General features: G+C 37.2%; 1 protein-coding gene across 1 annotated transcript in view; it reads right to left on the reverse strand.

The window, feature by feature from the left end:
* Positions 1–1,029: 1,029 nt before the first annotated feature.
* Positions 1,030–13,195, reverse strand: part of SPATA16 (spermatogenesis associated 16) — a 223,248-nt gene continuing 211,082 nt past the window's right edge. Inside the window, exon 11 of the mRNA XM_015588523.2 lies at positions 1,030–1,717. Within this exon, the coding sequence (XP_015444009.1) occupies positions 1,667–1,717 (51 nt within the window). The 3' untranslated portion in view covers positions 1,030–1,666. The remainder of the gene's footprint in view (positions 1,718–13,195) is intronic.

Genomic DNA, 13,195 nt, shown 5'->3' on the forward strand with positions numbered 1-13,195 from the left:
CTGCAAAAATGGGTTGCTGATGATATGAGAAGCAGAGCAGTGACTGACACTTGTGAAATTCTGAAAAATTGCTCTGGTCATAAGGTGACAGAGGGATTAGAAGGAGGAGAAACTAGGAAAATGAGGCCCATCAGGAATAATTACAACTCATGGAAGATGATATAAAGCCTAAGCTAAAGCAGTGACCATGGATATCAGGAGAGTGGGGTGGACAAATTTGAGATTTTTGAGATAGACTAGAAAAAGAAAAAAAGACACCTAGTTTGTAAAGGGAGAAGGCAAGTTTCTATTTTACAAAGAGCTAGAATTCTGGCAAAACAAACATTTTTAGTGTAAAATTGTGATTATTTGAAACACAGCTCATTAAAAACCTCAAATAATTGGCTTTTCTGAGCTACATATTTATGAGGAACTCAAATGACAAGAAAACAAGCTGAGAGCAATTTTATTCTTAAGGAAGCAATTCCTACTTTTTGTTATGTCATCACTTCCTATCAGTTCAATTTCTTACATCTTCGGTGTCACATTCCTGCCCTCTCTTACCTCTGAACATAAACCTTCTAGTTGTCCTGCATTCACATGCACATGCAGCAGCGGCCCCCTCCTTCCTTCCTGTCACTGTAGAGGTACACAATTACCACTGGCAAAAGCATTACCTTGGGTGCCTGTCTGCTCCACTGGTTATTCTGTTAACTGTTTCAGGGCAAAGACTGTTTTTCACTTTTATCTCTCAGAAGGAGGGTGCTAAGAAAAGAGTCTCTTCTATGTGTCACACACTGTCCAGATGAATTAAAATACATGATCAACTTAAGGCTCTCAATACCCATATGGGACTATTACTATCATTTCAGAGATTAAGAGACTGAGACCCAGATCACATAATGAAAAAGCCAATGCCTTTTATGTTAATTCACATTACTGTCCTAATATCTTTTTTATGTCCTGGCACATAGTTGGATGCTCTCAGCAGACATTTAATTAGCAATATACAGAGGTGGGTCTTCTCATCAACAGGTAGCTCTTTGTCATGCTTGCTGGTGGGTAGGGATTCCCCTGTCCCTGGAATATATAAATAGTATTGTGTTTCAGCTTTATTCTGGGTTAAATGTGGTATTGTGAGTTAGTACAGGAATTTCACTTTGCTGCTATTTATGTTTTTATGGGATAATGTGACTCAAGGGACTAATAGTGGTTACAAATGTAGTCAGTATGTCCTTGGCTTGTCCTGTGGTAAGTATACATGTGTCACATTTACAATAAGATCACAGATCTTAATGCTCTTTGAGTGTCTACCTTCCTATTAGCAGGACAGTTAGTCTTTTCCTTGTATCCTTCTCTCCAAGCATTCCTAGGGGCCCTTGTTGCACAAAGTGGGTTGGTTCCTTTGCAGTTCCCATCTGTCCTGAGCCAAAGCAAATTCTAGTTGTAGGGTTAGAAAGGCTTTATAGGGTTCATCAATGTATGGTGTACATGACATCCACAGAAAGGTGTGCTGGGTGTAGGACACTGTGCTGGACATACTGGGGGTGTATATTCCAGGAGCAGGAACTTCCTCCTTGTTGATCCCTCATCTTATAGGGCAAACTCATCGGGGAGAATACAGTGGACTCCAGGGCTTTCATGGTCAATTGTCTGGGATAGCAAATTGCCTCTGGTGACCTTGGGCCTATGGTAATGTACCGCCAGAATAGGAAGGCCGAGTTCCTGTTAGCTCCACCTGCAAGGAAGAGGGGAGAACATACAGTGTTTGTTGACTTTTTCTGTCAGGCCAGTGCTGGTCAATAGAAATATAATGTAAGCCACATATGTTATTTTAAGTGTTTTAGTAGTTACAGTAAAAAAAGTAAAAATAAACAGTTAAAACAAAATTTTAATAATATATTTTCTTGGAATCGCTATATCCAAAATATTTTTGTTTCAACGTGTAATCAATATAAAAATTGTTATTGAAATATTTTACTTTTTTCTCCTTAATACTAAGTCTTAGAAATCAGGTGTATATTTTACACTTTCAGAATTTTTCAATTCGGGCACTAAATTTTCTTTGGAAATACTTGATCTGTACTTAAATTTTACAAAATTTACAGTTAAAAAGTAGATTTTTCACACCCAAGCTGTTCCAAATATACTTCAAAGTTTTCTAATAACTGAATTGAGTATTGGTTTTAAATTTTAACTTTAAAAAGTTAAATTAAAAGACTAAAGCTTATATTAAAATTCATTCTTTGTTACGCTAGGCACATTTCAGCAACTTGATACGACTATATCACTAGTGGCTTCTATACTGAACACAGAGTGAGCTCCTGGAGTCATTTCTGGGCAATCCCAGGTATGCATAAAGCTAATGTTACCTGGGACCCACGAGGTCTTAAAAACAGTAACACAAGGATATAACACAGAGGGACAATACCAAGTCCCAACTGTGAGTTTGAATTCCAGCTTTGCTACTTTCTAGCTATGTGAAATTACTTCGCCTCCTGGGCCTCAGGTTACTCATCTGTATTTCTCTTCTCAACTTTGTAGTGAGGAATACATGCTTGGTTTGCAGTGAGTTATCAATAAAGGCAGAGTTTAAAAATCATTTTATATTTTATTATCTTATTTTCTCCTTACTGAGACCTCATTAGGTAGGAAAAGAATTATTATATCATTTTACAAAAGAACTAGGACTTGAATTCAGGTCTTCAAAATCAAGGCCCATTTTGCTTTCTGTATTACAATTGTCATCATCATAAGCTAACTTGAATTAAGCAGTACCTGTGAGAAGAGGCACTGTTCTTAGGGCTTTACATTTAATAGCTGTACTACATCAATTTTCTCCTTCTGGTTTCAAGGAAGCAGGGCTTGATACAGTTTTCATAACTATAAACCTGGTGTACAAGGCTCAAAGAAAAGGCTGACTTGCTATCAGTATCAGGGGTTCAGTCTTCCCATTTCTCACTAACTATCTGCCTTTCTACTTCCCCAAACATCTATTTTAAAAGAAAGTTAAAGACTCAATTTTAATGCATATTAGTTCTGCACATTGCCTTGATCAATAGGAGGTCGCAACAAAAGAGCATATCCAATATTTAGATTTCAAGTTCCCATACCATTTATTTAAAAAATTAAAATTAAATTTTTATTTTTCAGTTAGAGTTGACATTCAATATTATTTTGTATTAGTTTCAGGTATATAGCATAGTAGTTAGACATTTATATAATTTATGAAGACATCCACCTGATTAGACTAGTAACCACGTGGCACTATACAGTTATTACAATATTATTGACTATATTCCCTATGCTGTACTTCACATCCCTGTGACTATTTTATAACTAAATTTGTAGTTTTTAATCCCTTCACTTTTTCACCAAGCCCTCTAATCCCTTCCCATCTGGCAATCACCTGTTTGTTCTGTATCTATGAGTCTGCTTCCATTTTGTTTGTTCATTTATTTCATTCTTTGGATTCCACATATAAGTGAAATATGGTATTTGTCTTTGACTTATTTTACTTAAATAATACCTTCTAGGTCCATCCATGTCATTGCAAATGGTAAGATTTCATTTCGTTTATGGCTGAGTATTATTCCATTGTATATATGTACCACTTCTTTATCCATTTGTCTGTTGATGACCAGTTTGGTTGCTTCCATATCATGGCTATTGTAAATAGTACTAGGGTGAATATAGGTGTACATATATCTTTTCAAATTAGTGGGTTTTTTGTTTTTTTGTTTTTTTGTTTTTTTTAAAGATAAATATCCAGAAATGATATTGCTGGATCATAAGGTAGTTCTATTTTTAATTTTTTGAGGAACCTTCCAGCTGTTTTCCATAGTGGCTGTAACCAATTTGCAATCCCACCAATAGTGCGCAAGTGTTCCCTTCTCTCTGCATCCTCACCAACACTTGCTATTTTTTTGATTTATTGATGGTAGCCATTCTGACAGGTGTGAGTTGATACCTCATTGTGGTTTTAATGTTTTTCTCTGATGATTAGTGATGTTGAGCAACTTTTCAGATGTCTGTTGGACATCTGTATGTCCTCTTTGGAAAAATGTCTATTCGGGGTCTCTGCCCATTTTTTAATTGAATTATTTGATTTTTTTGGTGTTGAGTTATATGAATTCTTTATAAATTTTGGATATTAACCCCTTATCAGATGCATCACTGATGAATTCCTTCTCTCACTCAAAAGGTGGTCATTTCATTTCATTGATGGTTTTCTTTGCTGGGCAAAAAATTTTTAGTTTGATGTAGTCCTATTTGTTTTTTTTTTCTTTTGTTTCTCTTGCTGAGAAGATATATCAAAAAAATATTACTAGGAGCAATGTTAGAGTGTTTACTGCCTATGTTTTCTGCTAGGATTTTTATGGTTTTGGGTTTTACATTTAAGTCTTTATTCCATTTTGAGTTTATTCTTTTATATAGTGTAAGAAGGTGGTCCAGTTTCATTTTTTTTGTATGTATCTGTCAAGTTTTCCCAACACTATTTATTGAGTAGACTGTCTTTACTCCATTGTATAATCTTCCCTCCTTTGTCATTGATTAAATGACCATTTAGGCATTTCTGGACTCTCCATTTAGTTCCATTGGTCTACATGTCTGTTTTCATCCTGGTACCAGGATGTTTTGATTACTATAGCTTTGTGGTATAGTTTGATACCAGGTAACATGATATCTCCAACATTGTTCTTTCTCAAGATTGCTGTGGCTACTTGGGGTCTTTTATGGTTCTATACAAATTTTAGGATTATTCTAGTTCTGTTAAAAACGCCATTGATATTTTGACGCTTGCTATGATATTAGTCTTCTTAAATTTACTGAGATTTGTTTTGTGGCCTAATATGTAGTCTGTATTGGAAAATGTTTCATATGCACTTGAGAAGAATGTATATTCTGTTGCTTTGGGATGAAACACTTTAAAAACATCAATTAAATCAATGTAGTATAGTGGGTCATTTAAGGCTGCTGTTTCCTTGATGATTTTTTGTCTGGAAGATCTGTCCATTGGTGTCAATGGGATGTTAAAACTCCCTACTATGACTGTATTATTGTCGATCTCTCCTTTTATGTTGGCCAATATTTGCTATATATACACACACACACACACACACACACACACACACACACACACACACTCATATGTTGGGCGCATAATATTTACTAGAGTTGTATCCTCTTGTGAGATTGATCCTTTTATCATAATGTAATGTACTTCTTTGTCTCTTATTTTCGCCTTTTAAAGTTTAATTTTTTTTGATATAAGTATTGCTACTCCAGCTCTTTTTTCATCTCCATTTGCATAAAATATCTTTTCATCTCTTTACTTTCAGTTTGTGTGTCTTTTGATCTGAAGTGGGTCTTTTGTAGACAGCATATGTATGGGTCTTGTTTTCTTATTTGTTCAGCTACCCTATGTCTTTTGATTGGCATGTTTAACCCATTTACATTTAAAGTGATCATTGATAGATGCATAATTATTGCAATTTTATTCTTCATATTTATGTTATTTTTTCTCTTCTGCTTCTTCTTCTTAAGGAAGTTTCTTCAATGTTTCTTGTAATACTGGTTGGTGTCGATAAATTCTTTCAGCTTTTTCCTGTCTGGGAAGCTTTTTATCTCATCTTCGATTTTAATTGATAGCCTTGCTGGGTGGAGTAGTTTTGGTTCTAGGTCCTTACTTTTCATCATTTCGATTATTAAATGCCATTCCATTCTGGCCTGTAAAGTTTCTGTTACGAAATCAGCTGACGACCCCTTGCAAGTAACTAGTTGCCTTTCTCTTGCTGCTTTTAGAATTCTCTCCTTGTCTTTAATCTTTGCCATTTTAATTATGATGTGTCTCGGTGTGGGTCTGTTTGGGTTCACCTTGTTTGGGATTCTCTGTGCTTCCTAATCATGTATGTCCATTTCCTTCCTAAAGTCAGGAAATTTTTTGGTCATTATTTCCTCAAATAGATTCTCAATCTCTTGCTTTTTCTCTTCTTTGCATACTCCTAAGATATTAAACCAGGGGTTTCCAACTGCTTGGCCACAAACTGGTACCTGTCCATGTCCTGTTAAGAACTGTGCCACATAGCAGGAGTTGAGTAGCAGAGAGTAAGCGAAACTTCATCTGTATTTGCAGCCGCTCCCCAGCACTAGCATCAACACCTGAGCTCTACCTCAGGTCATCAGGCATTAGATTCTCATAGGAGCACCTGTCTCTGGTGCCAAAAATGTTGGGGACTGCTGCCTTAAACTATTCTCTCTTTTTGTTTTTTTTAGGTTTTTTTTTTTTTTTTTTCCTTTTTGCTGTTCTGATTGGGTGTTTTCTGCTACTTTGCCTTCCAAATCACTGATTTAATCCTCTGTTTCATCTAACCTGCTATTGATTTCTTCAGGTGTATCCTTCATTTCTGACTGGTTCTTTTTCATGGTTCCCCTGTCCTATTTTATGTGTACTCTCTCTTTGTTGAAGTTCTCACTGAGATAATCTATTCTTACCCTAAGTTCACTGAGTATCTTTTTAACCAGTCTTTTGAACTCTATCTGGTAGGTTGCTTGCCTCCAATTTCATTTAGTTCTTTTTCTGGAGTTTTTTTCCTGTTCTTTCATTTGGGATATGTTTCTTTATTTTCTAATTTTGGCTGTCTCTCTGTGTTTGTTTCTATATATTAGGTAGATCTGTTATGTCTCCCAGTCTTAGCTGGGTGGCCTAATGTAGCAGGTGTCCTATGTGGCCCAGTGGTACAGTCTCCATGATCACCTATGCCAGGTGCTCCAGGAGTGACCTTTTTGTGGTTGTGAGTGCCCTCCTATTATAGTTGAGCTTTGATTGTTATTGTCATGTAAGTGAGTGGGATTGACTTTCAGGCTGATTGGCCATATGAACTGCTGTGTAGGGGCTAACCCCATGGAGAGGAATTTGCCCCAGCAGGCTTGTGTGCCTGTTGAGACCGCTCTTTAAATACAGTGTTTGAAGGGGAGAATCAGGTACTGTTCTACTGAAGTCTGATGCCAGCCTCTGGGTGTGTTGGTTCTAGAGCCCCTTGGGAGGGTCTTCCATGCAGGCCAAGGTCAGCCACTACCTGATGGGAGCTACCTGTAGGTGCCACAAAGCTATGTAAGGTTGGTTGCTGCTTGTGCTGGACCTGTAGGCACTTGGGAGAGGCTACATGGTGAACCAAGGCTGGCTGCAACAGCACTGGGCCTAAGGCAGCTCAGGAAAATGCTCATGGCACCCCAAAGTGTGAAGCTGCCTGCTGGTTGCTCGTATGGCTCAGCAGCTGAAAGATCCTTAGGCGATATGTGAATTAGATGAGGCACCAGGCAATAGGCACTAGGAAGACACCAGGATAAGGCAAGTTGTGTTCCCCAGGTTAGTGCAGATTCAGATTTGGTGCCAGTGCTGAGCCTGTGGCCACCTGCAAAAGTCTCAGCTCATACCAAGGCCAGCTACTGCCCACCTCGGACCCATAGACCATTGAGATTTGCCCAAGAAATGTCACAGCTTGGCCTGGGGCTGATTGTCTGCTATTGAAAATGTCTCCCGAGGTGCATGAGCCTGCTGACTGCCACTGAGGAGCCTCCTGTTGAGAGCACCAACAATTTGTGAGTTGGGTGGGACGAGATCTCAGGGAGTCACAGGGTGGGTGGAGCAGAGCTCACCAGGCCAATGCAGATTCAGATTTGGTGGTGTAGAGGGAGGGCCCAACCCAGGAGGGCCCAACCCAGGCAAGATGGCGCTTGCCTGTAGGCTGTACAAGAGTTGTGTTCAACAAACGGATAAAGGTAGCTATCCCTCCAGCCCTTGCCCTGAAGCCACACAACTCAGTCTTTTCCTGTATGTCTCTGGCACTTCCCAAGCTGCTGTCCCTCCACTGGAGCCAGGGGTGAGTGCATGTGAGTGAGTGTGTGAGGGCCCTTTAAGGGGATGTCTGGGTTTCCTTATGGTCAGAATCCCCTCTGATTTTCACAGCCAGTTTTTGTGGGGCCTTTTCTTCCCCGTACTGGAACCCTGGTGTGGGCTGGGGACCCTTGCTCCTCTGGGGGTACCTCCACAGCCGGGATATGCCTCCCGAAGCTCAACTTCCGTTTGTGGGTGTGGGGCCAGGTCGTTTCACCTCCCTGTCCCCCCGACCGGTCTCGGTATGGCGTCTTCTTTATATTCTTAATTAAAGTTCTGTTTAGCTGGTTCTCAGATGGTTCAGCTGATTCTCAGGTGGTTTGGTCTTCAGATGATCCTCCAGGTCAATTATTCTATAATTTAGTTGTGATTTTCATGTGGTCATGGAAGGAGGCAAGCAGGGCGTTTACCTACTTTGCCGTCTTGACCGGAACCCCCAACCATTTATTAAAGAATGTACATTGAGAATGATTTTGAGTTCTAATTACCTCATACAGAGTGTTTCTGGCTTCTTTTCATTAAGGCACAAGCAGGATATGCTTACATTGATAAATTTTGGGATGTGTTCTGGGTCTGTTTTCTGATTTTTCCTTCCTTCGATGGTTGTCAAAAATAGGTGCCTGTCTCTAGGTGTCATTACATTCCATCTTGATAATCTGCTACTTGTCAAGGCTGCACAATAGTCCTTTGTATCCATGTTCCAGGAGCCCAGGGAACTGCTGAGTGGATCAGGCAACTTGTGAGAAATCTGATTGAACTTGGACTCCATCGCACTATTTCAATAAATCAAGCCAGTGTAAATCAAAGCTTTGCTCTGCTAGTGGTCTCTCAACTTTCAATACATTTTGATTTAAAGGACTTTGGTCTGTGATCATCTCATATTTTATGAGATTATATCCTGTGAGTACAGGGTAAAATGAAGGAAAACAATCAGAGGAGAAAGTTATGAGAAAGAAAAGCAAGGGAGATAGGAACAACCTATAGATAGTATCATGTTGTTATTTGTAAAGGCAGGTGAAACACCATAATTAGTGCTCTGTGTAATAGTTACTCGAGTGATCTTTTGGACTGTGTCTCCCAGGGTTGTTTGATGGAGGTAGTCATAAAAAATTTTATGCCACAAATAATTCTGTAAGTAAAATGCTTCTACTGGTCTCTGTCTATGCAAATATATATATGATGCAAGTATCAGAATATATATATTTGTAAACAGACAAAGAAAAGCTGATACAAATTGGTCTTTCTTTAGCGTGATATTAAATAATAAGAATATTTTTAAGGATTTTTTCCTTATTATCAAGAAACATATACTTATTGCACAATATTATAGAAAAGATAATAAAATCACCCATAACTGACTCTACTACAGAGAACTATTCTTAATATCTTATTGTATTTCCTTCCAGTATATATATATGTAAAATATATATTCATATACTTTATAACCTAGTTATAGTTGTGCTGTATATAATTTTATATTTTACTTTTTTCTTTTAACATCATAAAATTTTTGTATGTTATAGGTTAAGCATTGGTTCAACTGCCATAAATCATTTAGTCTATTACCTATATTAGAAAATTTTGGTTGAGTTCATTTTATTTTTCTATTTAAGATAATTTTGTGATGACTATCTTTTAACTTTTATCTTTTAACACACATTTGATTATTCCTTCAGCATAATTTCCTAAAAGTAGAGTTGTTGGGGCAAAGGGTATAAACATCTTTAGGGCTCGTGATATACACTGACAAACTGCTTTCTAGACAGGTTTTTGATTTATCCAATTTTCTGTTCCATCACATGCATATAGGAGTGCCTGGCAAGATAGATTTTTTAAACAAACATACTGGCATGTAGATATCAATGCACATGTGGCTCTCTCTTCAGAAAAGTCACCTTGGCAAGCTGTACTATTTCAAAGCAGTTGCTTTTATGTGTGCCATTACTTCAGAGATACACATGATCTTGGACACAGAATAGCATTATTCAGTTGACCAATGACTCTATTCAATTTGAGTTCTGAGTAATTTTTTGCTATTTATAAAAATTGCATCATCTGTTCTCAAAGAATAAAGATTTGCCACCTTTGGAGATATTCAGAAGTATGAATAACCAGCCAGCTTTGAGGCAGTATCTTGCCTTTGCTACTTGCTTTTCCTTCTTCAAGGACACTGTCCCTGCTGACTGCTGCTGTGACTATGAAAGAAATGCCATAGAAAGGCCAGCAGTGTGGAAGAGGAGGGGGATGGTGTGGTGTGTGCCATCTATAGCCTCTTCCCCCAGCAGTTCCTCAGTAACTGTGGTCACTTGGCTAATTGCATGCACAGAATAAATTTTGACCTACAAATGGGAGATTAGCATAGGACTCATAAGGTAATTTAATTAAAAGAAACAATTTGATTTGTCTATGAAATATGTAAAATGGATTTTACTTGGTGGAGGGGGAGAGAGAGAGAGAGAGAGAGAGAGAGAGAGAGAGAAAGCGAGCGAGCGCGCGCGCGCTACAAGGGGCAGAGAGAAAGCGAGAAAGCAATGATGCAAAATGTTAATAATTAGGAAAATCTATGTGAAGCGTATATTGGTTATAGTATTCTTGCTAATTTTCCATAGGTTTAAAAAGTTTGAAACTGAAAAGCTGAGAAAAATAAACATCTGTTGGGTAGGAAAAGTAATTTTCCTTCTACTCTTACAGGTTTTTGGCTGAGACACTCCTGTAATAAAAAGACAGATTAACAGGAGAAAAACATTTTATTATGTACATACTAGGGAGCCCCACAAAGATATGAGACCAAAAAAAGTGACCAGAACAGGAAGCTTATGTACCTTTTAGACAAAGAAACAATAAATTTGTGTAGAATTGACAAGGCAGAGGCATTTTGTTAGGGGTAGTAAGTGGTGAAGAATTAACAAGATTTGTTTATACAGCGTTCTCAGCCCTAAATTCCCTGTCTCTGGTGAAAAAAATGTCTTCTTTCCTCCTGGACAGGGAGGGTATCTTTCACACGAGAGATTTAGTTCCTGCTTTCAGAGGGATGAAGGAAGGGCAGGGTATCCTTCTTGTATCAGCTGTTTCTCAAGTAATTTTAATTCAAAATAATCCGTATGCCAGTGTGGCATATTTTAAGGTGACATATTCTGAACCTTTACACATACAAACCAACACCACCAAAATGCCCTGAAGAATGATCAAGGAATGATCAAGAATGGCTGAGTCCAGCCATTAACCAGACATGGATCAGCACATGTATGCTTTTCCTGTGGTCATGAATGGCCTCCTTTGGGATTCCTCCTCTGGGAGTGGAACTTCTGAACTTGAACTATTTCTTACAGAAGAATACCCAGTGGTAGTCCCTCAAAATACATTTTATGGACAGAACTTATTACCCTAATGTAGACATTTTGGGAAGAATTGGTTTAGAAATTTTGAAAGACAAGTTGCCCTTAGTACTAGAGATCAGCAGAGCTCTGCTCCCCATCCAGATGCATCAGAAAGTGATGGAAGGACGTGGAAGTAGTGGAAGATGAAGGAAGCCAAGATTGTGGAAGCACTTCTGGCGTGGATCAGCTACACAATAATATTTAAATTGGTCTGATTATAAAATATATATCTTTTCAGCCAGTATGTATTTCTTTTGTTTCGCATAATGTCTTTAAAATATTACAGAATAAAATTACACATATCTTCAAGGAAATGACAGGAAAAGAGAACATATCCTATTATCATTAAACTTTTAATTTTTCTTTTTTTGTATGTAAACTTTTGCAGGAATGATCATATTAGGAGATATTCATTTGGACCAAAACCTAAGAGTGGCTACATCAGCAGTCTCTGCATCAGGTTAATTTTGAGCTGACAGAAAAATATTTTCCAATATGGTAAAGAAGCAATTCTCAAACTTTAATGTGCATATAAATCACCCAGCGATCTTGCTAAAAATGCAGATTTTTAATTCAGTAGGTCTGGGGAGGAGCTTAAAATTCAGCATTTCTCAGGAATTTTCAGGTGATGCTGATGTTGCTGGTCCATGGACCATATTTCAAATAGCAAGTAGAGGACAGAACGAGTCTTGGAGTCAAGCAAGGTCTCTTTTCTCTCTTAACTCTCTTTCTTTAATTGTAAAAGAGAGAAAATGCATACATGATGAAATTCTTATGAAGCTGAAATAAAATAAGCATTCTAAAAGTACTTTTAAAATTTTGCTTTCTCTAGTATTGATTTTTTTTTTTTTTTTACTAATATCATATTCCTATACAAATCCTTTGCAGACAATTTAAAAACAAACAAGTGATGAGAAGCCAGTTGCAGTAAATTATATTGTATTACTGTGAATTCAAGGCTCTTGACACTAATACGGAAACCACAAACAAAATTTATTCCTAATGGACATTGCTGTTGCACCTATCAAGAATTCTAAAGGTTTGATACTTTGTTGAAGAGCTACGAATGTTATTTTTTTTTTGAAAAAAAGTTTCTTTTGAAAGTTTTGGATACTCAATTTACATCATGCTTTTTTCCCTACCCAAACCTCAGCCAAAAAAAGCAATGGATATTTAGAATTGGATTTGGAGAAAATGATCAAAGAGTGAAGCCATAATCTAAAAATTGTAATTATATTATTTTCAAATATAATTTTTAGGCACTGCATGAGAGAATTCTAGTTTTCAAAGAACAAGGGTAAAGCAATTAAACGGCTACTGAATATCAACAGGACTTTTAGAAAATAGCCGAGTAAACAAACAAGCAGTGCTAAAATTCGATCCAATTAAAAAAACATACAGAACATAAAAATCCTTTTGGAAAATAAAATTTTAACACTGAAGTTAATATTCAAAGCTGACAAGCTTAATTTCCTAGAGATATTATGAGAATTTTTTTTTTTTTTTTAAATAATTGGAAATTCCCAGACAATGGTGAGAAGTGATAACAACATTGGTGGTCAGATGGGAGGCTTAGCTATTTACCTTAGACTCCCACATTTGGCTAGATTCAAGTGTTTATAGAAAGAAATTATTTTCCAGTACTTGCAAGAACAAAACTGACATGTACTGTTGGTGTGAGGTTGGAAACAAAAAGGAGTTTCTTAAACTCTATGGTTTTTAACTGACTACAGTTGTATTAATGACTAACCTGAGGGAAATTGGTGGCAATGATAGTGTTCTCTGGGTGGAGTTGGATAGAAAAGATTATGCAAATTGTCCCCAGGAAAACCAAGGTCCTATTTTTTTTTTTTAAGATTTTAAAATATTTATATCGTGCATAATTATGACTATGCAAATCTAGCATACATTTAAGGTTAAATTATAAATCTATTCTTTTATA

Source organism: Pteropus alecto, unplaced genomic scaffold (genome assembly GCF_000325575.1).
Source record: "Pteropus alecto unplaced genomic scaffold, ASM32557v1 scaffold33, whole genome shotgun sequence".
In the NCBI taxonomy this organism is placed as follows: Eukaryota; Metazoa; Chordata; class Mammalia; order Chiroptera; family Pteropodidae; genus Pteropus; species Pteropus alecto.